We start from the raw sequence: 22,149 nt of genomic DNA on the forward strand, positions 1-22,149 counted from the left end.
CTCCAGCTAGTGTATCTTACCTCTACTACTCTCACATAGAATGTCATATTTTTATAGCGTTATCAGGGGACAATGGAGTTGCAAATGGTAAATACATTTTTATAGGAAATAAAGCAAATCATTCTACATAGCCCCCCAAATTGTTGTCATAATAACATTTAAAATGGGAAAGTTTTGAAGTAAAGAGGGGGAAAAAAGGCCTATAGAATCACATACAGTATGGGTTTAATGATCACTTTTATTATGATACATTCATTATCTACCTATATCAAAGGCCAGTATGTGGGAATGGCATGAATGGTTATTGATCCTTGTAGCTTTTATTAGATACTGTGCTGGAAATGGCAGTCATTCAAGGGCTGCACTTTTGTAGATTCTAAACTATAATTAAATCAATTCTTTTTTGACTGCAATCATAACCAAAAAACAAGGGGAAGGAAGATAGTACAATAATCTTACTCCTGAGCGTGGGTTATCCCTTAGTGCAACAAAATGCACTATAAAACTAAACAATAAGGAAGGGAGACAGGAGAAGGGACAGGATAAATGATAGTGTCCTGCAGAGTGGTAGTTGCCTCGTTATAGAGGGGTGACCTTAGGATAGGTTGGGCTCAGGAAGATCACAAAAGAGGAAAGATAATTAAAACTTCACTTTTAATGTAAATAGTTAAAAGGGGGTAAACAAACAAATTTTAGTTCAAATAACTGTTGTAAGAAATCCTCAAGTGATACAGTTACACTGCCTGTTAACAGAGTGAAATGCTAATGTGGGAACATCAGCTTCAAATTAGTAGTGTCAATAATGTATCGATATACCAGTATCTGGGTTCAAGTATAAATATCCAAGTCCCAGTGAGCTGCACTGAAGCTTTTAACAAAGCTGATAATATTTAACGAAACTACGGTGTCTGGGCTCCAAAACAAGTTAGAGAGTGCCAGTATACTGCAGAAAATAGCATCTCAGAAATGATGACAGGGTCCTGTGTTAAAGACCGTGAGAAATAGCATCTAGAGGTATGTGCTGGCGGGAGTATCTGCAGTATGGTAACTAGGAGGTACAAACTTCAAAATGTTGTTATGCAATCATAACCATTACAGCCCTCTGTAGTGGTTATGATGCTAGGATTAACCCGGTGCCCTTCCCCAGTGTGACAGACCCTCTGTCCCTGAATTTTAAAGTTTATGTTACCCTTTCGCCTATCCGTTCGACCAAGTACAGTTCTACCCTATTTCACCATTGTCCGTTCGCCTGACGAAAGAACTACCAAACAACCGACCACCCAGATGCGGAGTGTGGCGCTTGTTAACCTTAGTGACCCCTCTAAAACCTCAAATACCCCAACATTTTAAGTGGTCGACTGGGTGGTCTGTGTTCGTATGCCCGAACATGTGGCAGCGGCCATCTTGGAATACGAATGCGGCCAGCGGTGTTGTCGTTGAGTGCATGAACTAGAATCGGACACTCGACGGCACGAACACCGCTAAGACTTCCATGTTCACAAAAGTTTGGCATTATATGTACGAAATGGACGACGTTCGGTAATAACTTCTCCTGAACCACTAGGACTATGAGAAAGAATACACGGACAGTCATTTTCCCTATAAACACTAGTTTGGTACTTTTGAATGAGACTGGCCACACAGACTGATTCTATGGAACTATTCCGGGCAGGAGCCTCGTTTGCGGTCGGTCAGAAATAAGACCTCGATTCAAATCCTGAATCCCTGAACTGATCTGGGTGATTTTAAATATGTTGTTTCCCCAGATCGGGGCTATCAGGCAATATGCTTTCTGTGTGGATACTAGGTGTTTTGGGGTACTTTTAGATTGCTTATAAATCATATTATTTTTTTCACCTGGAGATAATTGAGTTAAAGACAGTAGTTGACTCAATTATCTCCCAGGCAGAGGGGAGGGATTGTATGTCCTGTATGGGATTGTCACACTGTACAACTCTGTTATTATTGGTTGATAATTTTGTATCACTGTACCCATACATGGGTGTATCCCTTGGATGGGGACTTGCATAAAAGGCCAATGTGGCTACCATAAAAACAGTCTTACTTCACCCTCAATACAGAGTTCTTATTATAGGGAACTGCTATACAGCCATCACTGCTACCTCTTGTAAGAGCTTCTCTACTTGGATGACTACTTGGAATGCAGTAACACCCTTCATACTTGGGAGAAGGACGTCTCTGGTGGTGGAAACCCCTCTACTCTTCGGGGTGAACGCTACACCCAGTAATAGGGAAACCTTTTTGCATGGTTTGCTCACTCACATGAGATGGGCTGGGTGACGAGAATTCTTTGGTGCTGGGTGGTGCTCATCTGGCTTCTGCAGAGCTGCACAAACCAGATGGCGATCCCACCAGTCATTCATTGACTGAGTGTGTCAGCTGATTGCTCTTAGCCAACACATTACACTCTGTGTGCATGAAATATGCACAGAATTTACAATAAGCCAGCACAGTACAAAGTATCCAGTGTGTTTGTGTGTGTATATATCAATGTGATCTATTTTGACAGGTAGCAATTTGAATGTACATTTTGGTATTATGTGCTGTTTGACACCATTTAGGAATCAATCTTCAGATGTATGAGATTCAAAATCAAACACTTGAAGAATTTGACATTTTCTATACTAAAAAAATATTTTGTATTCTATGTAAGTCTGGTGGTTTTATTAAAAGGACACTATATTCATAGCTTAAAAAAAAGTTGTTTTGATGTATTGATCATGCATTTGCATTCTCACTGCTCAAATATTTGTTATTTAGGAGTTAAATTACTTTATTTATGTAGACCTGGGCACACCTCCCTGCATGTTACTTACACAACCCTCCTATACACTTCCTGCATAGAGTCATCTAATCTTTACACTTCCTTTATTGTAAATTCAATTTAATTGAGTATTTCCTATTTCCTGTTCTGTTAATGGCTTGCTAGACCCTGCAGTAGCCTCCTGTGTGTAATTAATGTTCAATTTACAGAGCAGGAGATAACTTTTCAACTAGGTTACATCTGATTCAAAATTAAAACATTTTGTATTCATGTAGGTTGTATGATTCACAGCCAGGGGAGGTGTGGCTAGGACTGCATAAACAGAAACAAAAGTTATTTAACTCCTAAGTGACAGAGACTTGAGCAGTGACTTGAGGCATGATCTATATACCAAAACTGATTCAATAAGCTAAAGTTGTTTTTGGTGACTAAATGTTTCTTTAAGGTCCCTTTGAGCAACCACGGAACAAGCACAAAAATGAAATATATGTGTGTGTGTGTTTTTATATATATATATGCTGTTTTTTTTTATTTTTTATTCATAAACAAAACACAGAATCTAGTGCTGATTGTTGAATGATTTAAAGTTTAGGACAGATGTTTCAATACTCCAAGTTAAGCAAAATATAAGCAATATAGCACTTTTTGTCTCTGTAATTAGCGTCAGTGGACACGGAATCTCATTTGCATTGAAATATGGTTTACATCTTCAGGTACAGGGTCTGGTTTAGGTACATTTGTGTTGAATGTACTTGAAGAGGAATTTCCAGAGGTCTATAGATTTGTGACTTCTGTATACCCATCTGCAGAAGATGATGTCATCACATCTCCCTACAACAGTGTTTTGGCCATGAGAGAACTTACTGAACATGCAGACTGTGTGCTACCAATAGAAAATCAGGTAAGAGTAAGTATAATATACAAAGGCACTTTGAGAAATTGCTCCAAATGACAGAGGGAATAAGAGCACAATTGTTCATGCAGCCACTTGCTGCTTTAATAAATGAACCCGAAAGAAACAAACATGAAGTAAGTAGACTTTTAATAGCTTTTGTGTTATTTGAAAAAAATAACTTTCCATTTATACATAGTGCAACCAAATAATCAGCAAGTGTTAATATTTTAGATTTAAAACAAATTGCGTTAAATATCTGCTATGCTGACTCAGCGCTCTGCGCTGTATATGAGGCTTGGTGTGTGCCATGCATTGAGGTGAATGGGGGAGGCTGACAATCAGAGCCGGCAGCAGTCTCATTCTTAAAAATCAAAGACATGTTCTCTTTAATTGCTTTGAGTTGTGCAATGTTACAGAACCTTTAACACAGTGACTACTAGTGCAATAATGAAAACAAATAAATTATTGACATGTTCTCTATTTCATCAAACTTGTATTATTGCCAACTGAATTTAACTTTGTTTTTCAGTCACTAGTGGACATCGTGAAAAAAATTCAGCAAATGGCAAACTCTGGAAAACTTGGAACTTTTAAGCAAAATAGTCTTGTGACTTCTAGCAAAGGTGGTGTCAATGAGGGTGAGAAGCCATTTGATGCAATGAACAACATTGTGGCTAACCTACTCCTAAATTTAACAAGGTACTGTTGTATATCCTGCTTTGATTGAATTATGTTTGGCTACACCTGTTTTATATTGGGTACTTTTGTTTTTTGTTTTTTAACAGCTTATATATGTAAACAACCAGAAATGATCTCATTTTATGATGCATGTTAAGAGATACAAGTTGGTGGCAGGTGCTGATATTATCAGTGTGTACTTCAGTCAATTAACTTTGGCATTAAGGCAAAGCATCTGACACAAGTAAAGGCGTACAAACAGAATATGTGAACACAACCCCAGTGAAAAAAGTGTATAATTTAAAACAAACCGGAACTTCCCTGTAATAGGTGAAGTATCCAGATAGGTCCCCAAAGACTTCCTCCTGTCTTCAGCAAATGTATATAGATAGAATAGGGGATAATCTGCTAAATACAGTTAAATAGGAAAAACATAGCGTTTAACTGTGTGAGAGTGAGTGACACTCAGTGAATTACAATTGGCCACTCACAAATTTTCAGATGGGAAAACAGCCTTAAGTGAAATCCTTTCTTCAATGGTCACTGTACTTTCTCATCTTCACACTCCCATCATATGGTTGGAATATGTAGCTCAGAAAGAGAAATATACAAAAAATGTAGTGCACTTCCAGAATGTAGTACAAAAATAATTTAATAACTTACATATAAGTTTAAAACAAATCACCACTGGGCGTCCTACGCGTTTCATCCTAAAACCGGATTTCCTCAGGGACTTGGTAGATCATTGACAACAAAATTATAAAATACATTTCCTTCCCACAGTTCTTTTATATCCCTTGTAGCGTCTATTATTAATTCCCGGCCGGTGTTCCGTGTCTGCCTGGGCGGGCACTTCCTGCTTGTTCGAACAACATGACGTCATCACGGGCGCCACATGCGTTTCATCTTGCGTTCCAGGAACTCGGAAGTAGAAAACGATCGTTTCACAAAATCTCAATTACTCCCAGGGTATATGAGTAGATAAAAGAATAGGGGAGCAATTAAAAAACACTCTGGATGGCACGACATAAATGTATTTAGAATAGAAATCACAATATAATATGCAAATATGGAAATATATCCATTGCTAACTTGCTCCTCATTCTCTTAGAGACAAAAACTCCTAAGATATAAATGAAAATAAATAATAATCAATGGAAAAATTATCAATGAAAAAATAAAAGGTAAATACAAAAAAATAATATTGAAATAAAACTAAAAATTAAATGAAAAATACATAAGTAAATATAATAAATAATAAAAGAAAAATAAAAATTAAAAATAATGATTTTATATATATATATATATATATATATATATACAAAATACATAAAAAAAATATATATGAAAAAATATATATATTAAATATAAAAAATGTTTACACAATGGATATATAAATTTCCATCTTAAAGTTTTCTATTTTTTACATACATATTTTTAGAATGATACAAAAAATATATATACAAAACAGAAAATAAAATATACAGACAGCGAAATATCTTAACATCCTCTTTAAAATACATCGGGGACTAGGTGAAACACCCAATCAATACTGTACCTTTTCTTCTATCTCTTCTAATTCATTCTAATTCTAATAATCTAAAAAAATTAATTGGAGATAAATTGTAAAAGCAAATAAAAAAATGAATGAAAAATATATATATTATTAAATATAGAAAAATAAATAAAAATAGAAAAATAAAAAATAAAAATCTATCTCATTTCAAATCTTTTTTCTTTAACTGGTAGTGGCTAATTTGTTTGTAGTTCAATTTATTTAGAGATTAAGAAAAAGTGCAATATTTATACAAGAAAACACTTATGAGACAAAGAATAAATCTTCAAAAAAACTCCACAAATCAATATCCAAATTTGAGTGTTTTCAATTTATTTATTTAACTTTGAGAGTTTTTTGGTCAAATCCCCTCCCCTCCAATAAGGGTCTACATGTTCAATGCCCATGAAGGAAAAACTTTGCCAAAGAGGTACTATATGTTTGGTTGAATTTTTTTGAATGTTATTTTGATGTTCCAATATTCTTTCTTTAAGTTTTCTACACGTCCTTCCTACATACTGCTTTCCACATGGGCATAGCAGCATGTCAACTACATTCTTAGTATTACAATTTATATTTGACTTTATCTTAAATCTTTCTTTTGTAGTGAAGCTCATAAATTCTCTCTTTTGCATATATTTTTGATTTTTACACACTTTACACGAGTTACACGGATTAAAACCATTAATGTTAGATGTTGTACCTTTGTATTTATCATTTATTTTTTCATTGATTATTTTTCCATTTATTATTATTTATTTTCATTTATATCTTTGGAGTTTTTTCTCTAAGAGAATGAAGAGCAAGTTAGCGATGGATATATTTCCATATTTGCATATTATATTGTGATTTCTATTCTAAATACATTTGTCGTGCCATCTAGAGTGTTTTTTAATTGCTCCCCTATTCTTTTATCTACTCATATACCCTGGGAGTAATTGAGATTATGTGAAACGAACGACCGTTTTCTACTTCCGGGTTCCTGGAACGCAAGATGAAACGCATTCGGCGCCCGTGATGACGTCACGTTGTTCGAACAAGCAGGAAGTGCCGCCAGGCCCCAGGCAGAAACGGAACACCGGCCGGGAATTATTGAATAATAGACGCTACAGGGGATATAAAAACTGTGGGAGGGAAATGTATTTTATAATTTTGTTGTCACTGATCTACCAAGTCCCTGAGGAAGTCCGGTTTTAGGACGAAACGCGTAGGACTCACAGTGGTGATTTGTTTTAAACTTATATGTAAGTTATTAAATTCTTTTTGTACTACATTCTGGAAGTGCACTACATTTTTTGTATATTTCTCTTTCTGAGCTACATATTCCAATCCTATGATGGGAGTGTGAAGATGAGAAAGTACAGTGACCATTGAAGAAAGGATTTCACTTAAGGCTGTTTTCCATCTGAAAATTTGTGAGTGGCCAATTGTAATTCACTGAGTGTCACTCACTCTCACACAGTTAAACGCTATGTTTTTCCATTTTATCTGTATTTAGCAGATTATCCCTTATTCTATCTATATACAAGTAAAGGCGCAATGAGGGAATATCATTATGCCTTGAACTTGGTAAAGGAGACCTAGTTAGAATCCCTAACATCAGGGTTTGACAAATTTGCATGACATCTAGGAGCCAGATAAAAAAGTTGTTGTTTTTTTGTTTCGTTTTTTTATTTTAAAAGCTTAATTTTCAATGACAAAAACACACATTTTAAATAGATGCTGTAGTCACCAGAACCACTGCAGCTTAGAGAAAAAGCAGTGTTTACATTGCTGCCTAGTAACACCTGTAGTGGCAGTCACTCAGATGGCCACTAGAGGTGCTTCCTATCTTAGTGCAGCACCTAAATTCAGAGTCTCCATGCTCTGCATGGAGGCACTGAAAGTTCCCCATAGAGATGTTTTGATCGAGTATATCCATGAGGAGATACTGATTGACTCAAAGATTTGCTGCACATTCATTATAGCCTTCTGTGGGATAGCGCAGGATTGGTTGAGATCATCAAGACTGATTATCTCAGCAATGAAGTCGGGGCTATAAGTGGCAAGACCCGGAGCGGCATGGGAAAAAAGTTGAGTAAAAACACCTTTCCAATGCGATCAGCTGGGGGACGGTCACCTAAACACACTCAATGACAGACAGGCACACTCACTCACTAACAGAGAGACTCACTCACTCACTCACTGACAGACAGGCACACTCACTCACTGACAGACACGCACACTTGCTAACTGACACACACTCACTGACAGACACGCACACTTGCAAACTGACGCACACGCTCCCTGACAGGCACACGCTCCCTGACAGACAGGCACACTCACTTGCTGACACACAATCACTGACTGACAGACAGACACACACTGAAAGACTCATTACCTTTGGGAGAGCTGGAGTGGATCCATTCCCTGGGGTCCAGTGTGGCTGCTTTAATCGACCTGCTCTTCTTTCTCTGCTCCCGCTGTTTAGTGATAACGGAGCCGGTGTGCTGTCATATCCCTGCTCCCAGCATCACAGCAGAGTGAGTAAGCAGAGCAGGAAGATTGCAGCTCCCTCACCGACTCCATGCTCCCTGAGCCGGCCGCCTGCATTCTCCCTCAGCCAGGATATAAACGAGGTGATGGCACACATGAATGGTATAGTACTTCACAGCTAATGCATGGCAAGATAAAACCTAAATAGTAAGCACATGACAACCATCATAGTGTAACATGTATATACACTTTAAAATGTAAAAATAATATGGAACACTCACAAATTTCAGAGCCCTTAATAATCGGCTCTAAACTGAAGAGATATTTTAACAGCCAGATCCTTGCATATTTGTGCAGACGGCATTGGCAATGTTGGCAAAAATCTTAAAATGCTCAAAGCAAAACATTTACTAGACTTCAGTGACAAGGACAATATCCGTTCTTATATGTGCATGAAATTGAGGCTTTATGATTGCTATTGGTTATAATTTAAATGGTCTTTTATTTATCCCCTAGTTCTGCCAGATTTGAAGGGTCGCTTAACATGGATCTAAATGAAATAAGCATGAATTTAGTTCCTTTCCCTCAACTTCATTACCTGACATCAAGCCTGACTCCTCTTTATACACTGGCTGATGTTAATGTGCCTACTCGAAGGTAAGGTGTATTTAATTGTTTTAGAATTACTTGGTACAGGAAGCTTGTAGGTGTAAACCTGCTGCACCTAGTTGGATTTATTCCCATTACACATGGAAGGGAATACAGGAACATTATAAATGAATGCTTGACAAAGCAACACAATATTGCATTAAAGCGAATCTGTGAGTTTTTAGTATTTCATAAAGATATAATCTTTATGATATACTGATTGACTATGTTCATTTCACAGAGATTTCACTGAAATTTCAACACAATCCAAAGATACCATAAGACAAAGTTGGGGACTGCTTATGGAAACGCTTGAGGTTGACAAAAGGAAGGAGCTCCTCTGTCAACTTTTGGCCAATTCTATCAGCCATCACAAATGATGTCTGTGAGATTCAGGCTTTGTCCATGGATTATGTCACAGGATCCTCCATAGACCTCAGTGTTTTACTTTTGTGGCTTCTGGCAGCTGAAGCACCAGGCTCCGAAGAGGACCTTTATCATCAAGATGCTGCAAAGGACAGCCGGAGGTAAGTAAAACTCATCTGCCCTGCACCTCCGCAACCACCAGACCCCCACCGGATCTGTCTGTTTTGGGGATCTTTGCGAAATATGCCAAAAACTCTGAAATTTACAGATCTGCTTCAAACAGTAAACCAAGGGGGTGTTTTTTGTGTACCATATATACTCGAGTATAAGTCTAGTTTTTCCGCACATTTTTTGTGCTGAAAAACCCCCACTCGACTTATACTTGAGTCAATGTCTGTATTATGGCAACTTACATTGCCATAATACAGACCAGGGCCGCCGGGCTCACTACAAGCCCGGCGGTCCTGTTGGGGGCTGGCAGGAAGCGTTTACTTACCTTTCCTGCAGCTCCCTTCTCCTGCGTTCTGGTCAGCTCCCCTGTAAATCTCGCAAGAGCCGCGGCGTCAGAGCATTGCCACGGGTTACCGTGGCAACGCTCCGCGCGGCACGCAGACCGCGAGACTTACAGGGGAGCTGACCGGAACGCAGGAGAAGGGAGCTGACAGGAGCTGCAGGAAAGATAAGTAAACGCTTCCTGCCAGCCCCCCTCCTGCACAGTACACACCACTGGACCACCAGGGACAAAAAAAAATGTAAATAATAAAAAAATAATATTAAAATAAAAAATTAGAATATTTAAATAAAAAAAATTTAAATAATAAAAATGCCCTCCCCCCACACACTACACACACTACACACACACACACACTCTGCATTATATACACACACACTCATACAAACACACACTCTGCATTCACACAAACAGACAGTGTGTTTATATAATGCAGAGTGTGTGTTTGTATGAGTGTGTGTGTGTATATAATGCAGAGTGTGTGTTTGTATGAGTGTGTGTGTATATAATTATAAAAATCACAGAATTTCATAGCCCCAAGTTTTACCTTCGACTTATCCACGAGGTATAGCATATTTCACAATTGTTGGTCACAAAACTGCACTCGACTTATACATGAGATCGACTTATACACGAGTATATACGGTATATTTGCTGATGTGTTATTTATGCCCCATTTTAGTATTTCATTCTCCAGTAGAGAAGGTGGCATGGGAAAGATAGAACTGACCTTTGCAAACAAAAAAGGGTTAGAAATGTATAAATCAAAAAATGTGCTAAATGACATGTTAACTAAACTTTACTGACGCTCATTTTCCTCAACCTCCCCTCCCCTCTTTTTTCTTTTTCTTTCTTCATCTTTTTCTCTTCCTTCTTGTCTTTTATCACCCTTATTTTACCCCTCTTTTATAAGAGATTACAGACTCACATATATTTTATGCAAATAAGAATAATCTTCCATTGGCAACCACACATCTAAATTTCAGTTTCAGTTAAAATCTCGTTTATACAATGGGCTTCTATTTTTTCAAGCAGAACATATTTGCACTTTGTGACCATGACAATACTTATCTCTCCTGACTTTGTATACCTGTTATTCTGTTTTCTTTGACAATAAACATTTACTGAAGATACATTGTAAACCTATTACAATAATGTACAAGACAAGCTGGAAACACATCAAGTTTCTTACAGCTTTTAAATTGATTCTATAAACAAATGTATTTTAGTGAGGCAGTGTTGGTAAATATATCATGCACCTGCAGTATCGCTGCTTAATTCTTTGCTAGGAGTTAAATCACTTTTGTTTCCTCGGCCCTAGCTACAGTTTTCAATCAGATGTAAACTTGCTTCAGAAGTTTTTATCTCCTTCTCTGTAAATTTTATTTCAATCACACACAGGAGGCTCCTGCTGGCTCTAGAAGGCTATTAACTGAATGTGCAATAGAGGAAACTTAACCCCTTAAGGACACATGACATGTGTGACATGTCATGATTCCCTTTTATTCCAGAAGTTTGGTCCTTAAGGGGTTAAACATTAGATCTCTCTTTACAAGAAGTGTTTAGGAACGTTGTAAGTCACATGTAGAGAGGTGTGTAAAAATGGCAGAGAATTGTGCAGTGAGACTGCAAGGGCATGATCTATATACCAAAAAGCTACAGTTGTATTGTTGCCTGTAGTATCCTAAGTCAAGTTGGCAGCTGCAGGTACAACATTAGTTATTGTACCTTATACTATTTCTGGAGTTTTTTCTTATCTTGCAAAGCCAATTTAAATTTGACTTTTATTTAATATGTAGTATTAAAGTTGTATTACACAGTGTACCTGTACTTATCAGTATACCTTGTTATGAGTACTAGAACAACTGCAAACTTGGCTGACATATTTAGATCTTGCAGGTTGGTGGCAAATTTCAGTATTTAATTTTCCATTTCCTTGTTTTTTGTGCAGGTTGGACCAGATGTTTTCTGATGCTTTCAGTAAAGATCACCAATTGATCCATGCTGACCCAAAACATAACCTCTACCTTGCATGTGCATTAATGGTGCGAGGAAATGTCCAGATATCCGACCTTCGCAGGAACATTGAAAGGTTTAGTATGGCAGCCTATTACTATCTACTATTTGATACAATTCTCCTCTAGTTAATACTTACCCGGCTTTATCTTTGTTTTTTAGGTTGAAACCATCTCTGCAATTTGTGTCCTGGAATCAAGAAGGTTGGAAGACTGGTCTGTGTTCAGTTCCTCCTGTGGGCCATACCCATTCTTTATTGGCACTGGCAAATAACACCTGTGTGAAGCCTACTTTTATAGAACTTCGAGACAGGTTCAATAAGCTGTACAGGAAGAAGGTATGAATTATTATTTACGGTTTTAGGTGATTTAGTATTCACTGTACTATGCATAAAATGAGAGCTACTGCTAAATAAAACCGTTATAATCTCATATACATCGTGTTTTGTTTTGCTGTGTTTTTTTGGGGAGGGGGAGGGTTGTTTTTGTTTTGTTTTAAATGTATATTACATAACTAGTAAATCTTTTTCTTCACCCTGTTATTGTATAACTCAATGATGACACCTTTATTGGTAACCTTTGTTACAGTCATAGGAGAATCCATAAATGTGATAAATACCACATCTGTTTAAATATTACTTACACATTGTTGAATGAAAAACGATAATCATGTGACTTTATACCGTATTTTCATGTACTTTTTAAATATTTCAGTTATATTGAACGTGTATACCCTACACTGCTCTAATAATTTTTTTTTTTTAAATAAAAATACTAAACTTGATTGTAAAAAAAAAAAAGGAATAACTAGTAAATGCAGTCCAGTCCTTGCACAGCACAGGAAAAGAAACACAAGCATTGTTTCTGTCAATGTGGACAGACCTTCTAACAGTGATTGCCAGGAAGCCAAGATGTTCAAGTTAGCATCAAGCTAAATATACCGGTGTGGGTTTCTACATTTTAGTTTTACTTTCCAGAACTCACAAACACGGGTATGTGTTTGTGAGTTCTGCAAATGATTGGTTCTTTGAATTGCCTTTTATCAGAGACTGTTTTCATTATTATGAGATTTTTTGTTACTGAAATTTTGTATTCCTTGCAGGCCCACCTTCACCATTACCTACAAGTGGACGGAATGGAACAAAGCTGTTTTAGCCAAGCTCTTTCTTCTTTGTCAACTCTTATAGAGGAATACCACCAGCTTGATGCCACCAAAGGGATGCCAAACCAAGTTCCTCCTAGACTGAACATAGCTGTATGACATTGTCTAACTTTTGTCAACCGAGTACTTTTATAAGAAATAATATTTGATCAATACAGATGGAAAACAAATTAGCCTAATCCTGTGTTTCCATCTGCCATTTATGTCACTTGAGTACATATCAACTACAAGATATGTCTCACAAGCACTGGCCTATTCACATACAATTCATAATGTATAAACCAGGTTTGAGACAAAAGAACAAACAATACAGTACAATTATGATGTCTATTGAACTTTAAAAAAAATTATATATATATATATATATATATGTGTATGTGTGTTGAAAATCACATTAAATGTATATCTCATCCCTTTTTTTTGTTTAGTTTCTTTTGAAGGCGTTCGTTTTTAGAATTTGTGACACGTAGGTCTAGATTTAATATTTTTGGATACACTTTTGAAATTATTTTTTTAATATTGACAAATGTATCAAATATAAAAACATAAAATATTTTTTAAAATATAAAATTTTCTAAAAAGTTTATATAAAATTGTTAAATCAAAGCCATTGTATGAAAGGGTACCCGTTAGCTTTATTTGTAGTAAGCCCATATTTTTTTTTTTTTTTTTAAACTTCAGCATGGTTCTGATTTACATCTTAATTTGGTTCGTGTTACTCGTACTTTTTTTGTCTTTTGTGTTGAAAATAAAGTGGTGTTTGCTTGTTTTTTGTTTTTTTTTTAAATACATTTATTTTCTCAATTAAAAAGCTTGCTAACCTAAACATAAGCCTATATTTATCTGAAAATGTTGTCAAGTTTTCTTTATTTTGTACATGTTCTGAATTCTGTGCCTGAAAAAATACCTCCATAATTAATGCTCCAGCTCATTATCTCTGGGTCAAAGGTACAATTCCTGGTGAGCTCAAATCAGTCTTCCAATGTTAATATAAAAGGTGCATTTCACAAGGTTAATAATGATACCTAGACCAAATGATTTACTTGAAAACTAGTGTATTTTTCTTGTATTCAATTTATTTATTAAAATGAAATGAATAATTATCAAGATAGATATTTTGTTGTGCTATAAAAATATATTTTGTATGTTGAAGTAAATTTTAAGTAAAACATTTATATTTCTATTCTTTGCTATGCTGTATATATAACATTCTGGTCGCAAAATCCATATATATTTGATACAATATCTGTCCTTTCCACTTATTTTTTTTTTGTTTCCTCTTAATTTTTTGAATATTTAAAATCAAATTTGTACTGTGATTTTTAACACTACTGTACTTTTGTAAAATCTCAAATAAACATGTTTTATTTTCTGAAATAAACACTATGTGATTGTGTTATGTTATCATGAAATCTGCATTTGTTTGCTCTGAGTTTGTTTAACACACAGACATAATATCTAGTTATACGTAATGTAACTATTTTGCATTAAATATTCCTTGCAAATTTAAAATCCGTAGAAATTTTGAATGCACCTTTAAAAGAACACTCTGGGCACAGTAACAACGGTTTGACCCCAAAGTCTGTAAGAAGGCATCACTGATGTATTATGTACTTTTGTACCTTTTTCATCACTTTTAAAAAATGTGGAGCCAGTGATAGTCTAAAAGCGTCAGATGAGGCTCTCAGCCTATCGGCATCGCCCTGTCTAAGGCTACCTGATTGAAGACTCAGAAATGCAAAATAAGAGCGGGGCAGACTGATTATCATTTACAGTTTAGTACCTTCAGGTAAGGCTTATGGCTAACCTTGACACCATAAATTATTTCTGGACTACATTTCCCATGATGCACAGCTAGCTTTTAGAGTCTAAAAACTAGCTGAGCATCATGGGAAATGTAGTCCAGAAACAATTTATGGTGTCAAGCTTAGCCATCACTGGTTTAGCCCATCACTCTATCAAAGTTTACCTGATATTGGGCATAAATATTTGTAATTTTATTCTTTAAATCTAGATATACAATGTGTTACTAGTCCAGAATTTAAACACAAAGAAGCAGCTAGTCTAACTTTATACTTATAGGCATAGGAAATTTAATTTCCCCTAATTATCATGTTTAATAGAGCAACGGTGTGCTATGGACTGGAGTCCTGGATGGTATTAAATGGACACTACGCAACATAATCATCTTAGCTTACTGAAAGTCATAGTGCATAGAACCTGCCTCTGCTACCATATTTAAAATATATACACTTATTTTTTTTTAATATTTATTTATTGATTTTTAAATTTTTTGTTTGTAGGTTGCCTCTTTGGGATGTCAATCAGCTAGCTGGAATACTCCCTTCCTGGCTGGAAATATCAGTTTTGTGCAATTTTTTATCTGGTGTGTGCGCACACAGTCTGTTAACTCCAGATGCCTTGGACATTCTGGCTATGGCTAAGCAACTTACACACAGATTGTTAAAGTCCAATTGCCCAGGTACAATATGTATCTGTGGTAATGGGATAGTGACGCAACCACTTGCGAACAGCTTATGTGGAATATAAATTAGATTGGCCTCACCTAGCGGTTGGCTGACCTTGATAAGAATTTTATCTACAATACCATTCAATAGCAAGTCACCATTTGAAATGAATAATTAAAACCGCTCTTGAACTAATACAACCCTAAAGAGTTTAATTTACTCTTCTATATATCCATGAAACCACCGATCTCTGAGATGCTTTTGCCAGGAAATTTGTTCTCAAGGCTTCTCTTTGAGAAACATTTGATTAGACAGTGCCAGCAATAACAAGGAAGTAGTCCTGGACAAAATTGAGGTGGATCTTCATTAGCTGCTGAGGCCAGTTCATCAGCCATGAAAGATATGATTATATGGATGAGGAAATATTAAGGAAATGCTCTATTATAGGGAAACTCTCTCAAGCTAATTAAACTGTTAGCTGTTAGAAATCCTGTTACTAAAGCCAAATTCAGTCGATCCAACCTCATCAGTAGCAGTTGTCCGCATGCATTCAGTATGTGGCCCTGCGGACATTAGTGAATAACCCTGTCTATGCCTAAAATGTATATATTTTTAAAAACTATAATTAGTTACCAAATAAAAAAAAAATATGCAATGCCTATGTAGGACATCGGCTGAACAGCTACAAGGACGTTCTGCTCATACACGCAGCCGGACGACCTCATGGTGGGGTTAGGGTGTACTCGTTCCTTAGCTTCATAAAACTCATTTTGGATGTTTACGTCAAGGGCCTTCTGGGGTGGTATATCACGCATGCATATTAGCCTTGTATACTTTACCCTATCTTCCTTGTATCCAGCTGTGTTTCCTTAGCCAGTTTTTACTTATAATATAAAAATGTGCAGAATTTCCATATGCCATATGCTTGTTCATTTTCTCATGCTGATGCACTTGCTGTTGTGGCACTGCAAGCATGCTGTTTTCTAAATCCATGCACAACAAAAATGAAGAAATTTTAAAAAAATATGCAGTTAAATTAATGCATCTAATTCTTATTTTATGTTTATTTCTTCTTTCCAGTTTGTTCACGGTGATGCGTCTTTCAAACGTATGGAAAGGGTGATCTTATTTTGCAAGTGCAACAGTTTGTACAGGGTGGGCCAAAATTCAGAATAGAATTTGACAGGTAAATTACTTATTTGTTAGTAGTAACATTCTTTTGTTGCAGGTACATATTATAACTCTGAATTTTGGCGTGCCATGTATTAGAAAACGTCCTCTGTGTTTCTTCCCATCTGTACGTTTTTCATTGAGTGGTTGAGCGGTGATATAATTAGTCTCCAACAGAGTAAGAAGACTATTACCTTTCTGCACGTGCTGTATGGTTTTAGGAATTCAAACACAATAAAATGTGCCATTTATTTTCAGGGAAAAAATACAACACAATTTCTCGAATTTGATGTAACCAACACATGGAGCTAAACTTAAAGGGATACTAGAGCACAAAACCAACTTGAGCTTAAAATGGTTACTATAACCTTATTGAGAGGGGGGACCATTCTGACATAATATGCCCTACTGGGCACTGTGGGGAAGACACCCCCCTTCACTGTGCAGTAAAACCTGAAATCAGGTTTTACTCTTCCGCAGCTCAGAGAGAAGCCTGTGATTGGACCAATTGCTGTCTCTGTGTGCATGAGTGTACTCTGGGCTGGCGAGGGGAGGGAGGTTTGAAAAAAGAAACACCATTGTGCATGTTGGGATGGCGGATCTATCTTTCCCTTGCAGAAGCTCTGCCTGGAAGAGGACTATTTTAATGTCTGTTGTCAGCGTGCAGTGTGCACTGACAGACATTTTTTGCTCAGAATTGATATATATCACGTGTGCTGGGGAGGGTCAACTAGTCCCCAGCACACAACTGGCAATCTCTCTGTATGAGCAATGTTTCAAGCAGAAACACTGCACATATTGACACCTAACACCATGACTACTTCATATCACTGAAGTGGTCATGGTGGTTGCAATAACCCTTTAATGAAGAAGTTTTAGTGTATAGATCATGTCCACGCAGTCTCAGTGCTCAATTCTTTGCCATTTAGTGAATAACTTTTGTTACTGTTAATGCAGCCCTGGTCACACCTCCGCTGACTGGTACTTACACAGACTCCATTTAAAAAAAAAAGAAAAAAAAAAAAAAGGGTCATATTCAACCAGATCTTGAACTTACTTTAGAGGTTTTTATCTAAATTGAATACTAATCTCCTGTTCCTGCAGGGTTTAGCAGGCTATTAGTTAGAGCAGGAGATAAGAAATTCTAAATTAAACAGAACATACCTCCCAACATTCAGCCTCCACAAGTCAGGATGGTGGGTGTAGCCAGTGATGCCTACAATGGGTGGGGCCATCCAGAAAAGGGGCAGGCCCGTCACCTGATAGCATGGCTAGCCCCCAGTTATCAGGACTATGCAGGGAGTACTGCTGAACACTCCCTGCATGGTGATAGTGCCAGTGGCACATTGAGAGCATGACAAATAATGCGCTCGCTCTGTGCGGCTCGGGGACAGTTCCTTGGTGTCCTCAGATGCAGGATGTCTGGCAGCTAAAATGGGACTGTCCCACCAAAAGTGGAACAGTTGGGAGACATGAACAGAATGTGAAATAAAAGGAGGTTGAACATCTATGTTTACAGGAAGCGATAGATAATTGAGTAGTGAGACTAAAGAGGCATGATCTATACACCAAAACTACTTTATTAGGCCAAAATTGTTTTGGTGCCTATTGTATCCATTTAAATGCATTCTTCAAGCATCATACCCACTATGTGTGCTTTAGTGGTTATGATGCCAGGAGTACCATATGTAGTGAAACCACTTGTTAACAGGGGTCCAGGTGCCAGTCACTGGCTGTATGAGTGCTGTCTGTGCCGAGCTAAGTCCGGTGTTGCTGGGCTTAGCTCATTGGCTGAGAAGAATCAGCTGACACTCTAGGTCAATGAGCTGGCCCTGCACAACAAAGTTTATCTCAGGAGAGCTAACGGAACTCCACACATGAGTTTCCAACTTGCCATAAAGTCAGTAACCGGCACCCAACAGACTGCAGGTAAGAAATCACACTGTTAGCAAATGGTTGGACTACATACATTGGGGGGTTCCCAGGGCACTCCTGGCATCATACCCAGTACACCATGCAGTAGTTGTAATGAAGCTTGGGGTTTTCCTTTAACTCTGGTATCTGGATAGCATTTTTCGCATTGACATCAGTAATTACTGGTGATATAATTATCTTCCATAATAGAATCGAACTCTTTCTGTCAGAAATTTTTAAGAGTCACAACTTTCACAAAATTTTTAAATGGGGAAATATATCTCCAGGATCACTGCAGAACTTCTGACAAACACAAGATGTGATCCACATCATCTTCCATGTGAACGAGCCCTCCCCTGGGCAGTGGAACTGGACGGTTATCATTTTTGATTTGTTTGGTACACAGCATCTCCGATCTTTGCACACTCCGCAGTATGTAGGCCTATAGTTGCGAACTGATGAGCATTCAGACAAAACAAATTTCATAGGTTGTAAAGCCTGGATTGTAGGCTGGCAAGTTTTATCCTTTGGGATCTTAGGAAAAAATAAAAGATGACATGTTACCAAACTAACATACTGTGCAATGCATATGGAAAAAACCCTAATAGATTAACTCCGAAAACATTTTTTGGGGCGATCCTCTAGTGCAGTATTTCTTGGCCTTTGTTAGCACTTAGCAGAGGCCTTCCTCATAAAAGTTAGCTCAGAGAACAAATATATTTCTTTGCAGCATAGAGTTGCTAGAGTGAATTATTATTGTGGGAATAGCCTGTGGCCTGAATATGATGTGCCTTTTCCAAACAAGGGTGACCCGTTATAATGACATGGGGAACCAATTTATGGTCCCATGGGTGTAGGAGGTCCATGGGCTGCAGGAGGTAGAGGGGCTTTAGAGGGTTGAGGGGATGTAGGATGTAGAGGGGCTGCAGTGGGTTTAGGGGGGTATATGGGCTGTAGTTGGTAGAGGGGCTGCAGTGGGTAGAAAATGTGTTTACGGGGATAGAGGGGCTGCAGGGGGTAGATAACGTGTTTACAGGGGCATTATGTTGGCAGCTCTTCGACACAAGGTTTGACCTGTATATATCTAAACCTATATGCTCTTTATACACAATTCTATACGCTCAAGTACAAACTAATAGAATATTTTCTGGAATAAGACAGGACCCCTTTTGTGGTGCAAGAGAGACGTTTGTATTCTTGTTAACAGGGACAGAGTTAAGAATTCTTTTTAGTGGTACACCACATTTGTATTAGACACATGGGGGACTTGCAACACTACTGTGATATGAGTGCTATGTGATTTTATCTTGTAAATGCATTTTATTTAGATAGGAATAAAAGCATGTTTTAAAGGACCACTGAAGGGGCCCAGACTACATCATATAAATGATCATTTGATGCACTGTACTCTGTGAGGACAAACAAATTAACATAGAGGGTTTTCTCTACAGTACACATTGTTGTGATTTATTTTCTATTTTTACAGAATATAAACTTCTGTATATCAGCTTTCGTTTCAAGTAGGTAAAGTTTGTTTTAGAAATGCACTAGTCAACAATATTTTGTACGTTTTTACTTTATGGTATTCACATAGGGGATCACATAGAGTACATGGTAATTAGAAGCATTTGTTTGCTTTATTTTACAGTCAACATGTCATAAAACTGTCACTTTAAATCTAATATAAATTCATCTGTACTTTGTGCTAACCAAATTCTGGTAAATATATTTTTAAACTCTTGTGATTTTGTTGAAATACATTTTGCTGATTGAATGTCAAGTCACTCTAACATTCTTTTAAATTAACACACATCCTTGGGTATTTGTTAGCAATATATATTTTTCAAAAACGTACAAATGATATCAAAGCTATCAAATTACCTCAATGCTGTTGAGTAGGGTAGAATTACATGGGCGAAGGTAGCACAGCCTTCTGTCCTTCCTTAATTCACATTTGCTATTCTCGTTAGTTACTCTGATTGACATGCCCATGTCACACGTTTTTGAACAAGGACTCCATTGAGTTGCTTGAACCAGGCATTTTCTTTTCCACACGAGAGGCAAAACCTTATAAACTGGAACACAGGGTACCATTTAATTATAAGAAATAGAGTGAAGTCATGTGGCAAGCTTAAAGACTCAACTGTTTGTAGGTACATATGAGGGGTTCCTTTAGAACACATATTACACCGTTGTACTTTGTTGACGACTTTTTACTTAGATTAGAGAAGGCATTGAATCTAATGTCTGCATGCTTATTCGTTCCATCCATTTTTGTGGACCAAAGCCATCACCTTTTTTTGTCCTAATTTTGGTTCTACAACATAGCAAATAATATTGAATAACTTGAACAAATCCATAGAATTCACTGAAATCTATGATTCAATAAATGAGTATGAAAATATAATTCAGTATGTTACGTGTTTTCCAAATACATGTTTTCTACAAGCCAAGCACTTGAACTTCTTGTGTAGTAATGCCAGCTTTTCCCATCGGTAGAGAAAATCAGCACATTTGTGGAACTTCCTATTTTCTAATGCATGCACTATCTCTAAGCTCAACAACACGCCATTTCCTCTCTCAGATCACAACCGCTTATCATTTGATCTTGAGAGACCCCTCACCCAACAGCCTCACTCTAACTCCACTCAACTCAGAAGGGACCTGAATTCTCTTGACCTCCAGCAACTCTCAGCTGATCTCCATTCCAAACTCTCATCGATACCTACCTTCTCCTGTCCTTCTCTGGCTATCTCTTCATATAATGATACCCTCACCTTTGCCCTAGATGCTGCAGCCCCGCTCCAAACATGCACCTCAAAGAAGACGCGCCTCCAACCATGGCACACTAAGTCGACCCTTCTACCTGCAGAGATGCTCCCATTCAGCTGAAAGCTGCTGCAGGAAGTCCTGCACCTTCTCAAACTTCCTCCATTATAAATTAATATTGTGTTTATATAGCAGTCACCCTTGTTAAACAATCTTACTTTTCCTCTCTCGCTAGTTCAAGTTCACGCAATCCCAGGCGTCTCTTTAACACCTTCAACCCTCTCCTTCACCCACCTCAAGCCACCCCCTAAACTAACCTTTCAGCCAATAGCCTTGCATGCTACTTTGCCGACAAGATTAAACAGCTAATGAAAGAATTCTCCCCCCGTTTGCTCCTCCCTCTCGCAACCACACCTGGACTGTACCTTTCCTACCCTACAGGCCTTCTGCCCAGCTACAGAACAGGAGGTGGTTGCGCTTCTCCTCTCCTATCGTCTCACCACCTGTCCACTTGATCCAGTACCATCCCACCTTATCAGATCTCTCTCCCCCTTTCTTGTACCATCCCTAACACACATCCTAAACTGTTCTCTTTCATCTGGTGTTGTCCCTGCTCCCCTTAAGCATTCTACTCTCATACCAATACTAAAAAATCCCTAGACCCGTCTTCCCCTTCCAACTATCGTCCCATATCCCTGCTTCCTTTTTCCTCAAAGCTTCTAGAAAGACTTGCCTTTA

At 37.5% G+C, this 22,149-nt stretch overlaps 2 protein-coding genes across 2 annotated transcripts in view; one reads left to right on the forward strand and one right to left on the reverse strand.

Annotated features, from left to right (window-relative positions):
- Positions 1-13,431, forward strand: part of TUBE1 (tubulin epsilon 1) — a 31,063-nt gene extending 17,632 nt beyond the window's left edge. Inside the window, exons 7-12 of the mRNA XM_063443508.1 lie at positions 3,499-3,686; positions 4,210-4,379; positions 8,905-9,045; positions 11,865-12,005; positions 12,092-12,266; positions 13,031-13,431. Coding sequence (XP_063299578.1) covers positions 3,499-3,686; positions 4,210-4,379; positions 8,905-9,045; positions 11,865-12,005; positions 12,092-12,266; positions 13,031-13,189 — 974 coding nt within the window. The 3' untranslated portion in view covers positions 13,190-13,431. The remainder of the gene's footprint in view (positions 1-3,498; positions 3,687-4,209; positions 4,380-8,904; positions 9,046-11,864; positions 12,006-12,091; positions 12,267-13,030) is intronic.
- Positions 13,432-17,742: 4,311 nt separating this feature from the next.
- CCN6 (cellular communication network factor 6) overlaps positions 17,743-22,149 on the reverse strand; it is a 30,340-nt gene continuing 25,933 nt past the window's right edge. The window contains exons 4-5 of the mRNA XM_063441286.1: positions 20,524-20,717; positions 17,743-19,176 (exon numbers count right to left, since the gene is read on the reverse strand). Coding sequence (XP_063297356.1) covers positions 18,895-19,176; positions 20,524-20,717 — 476 coding nt within the window. The 3' untranslated portion in view covers positions 17,743-18,894. The remainder of the gene's footprint in view (positions 19,177-20,523; positions 20,718-22,149) is intronic.

Source organism: Pelobates fuscus, chromosome 2, assembly GCF_036172605.1.
Source record: "Pelobates fuscus isolate aPelFus1 chromosome 2, aPelFus1.pri, whole genome shotgun sequence".
NCBI lineage: Eukaryota > Metazoa > Chordata > Amphibia > Anura > Pelobatidae > Pelobates > Pelobates fuscus.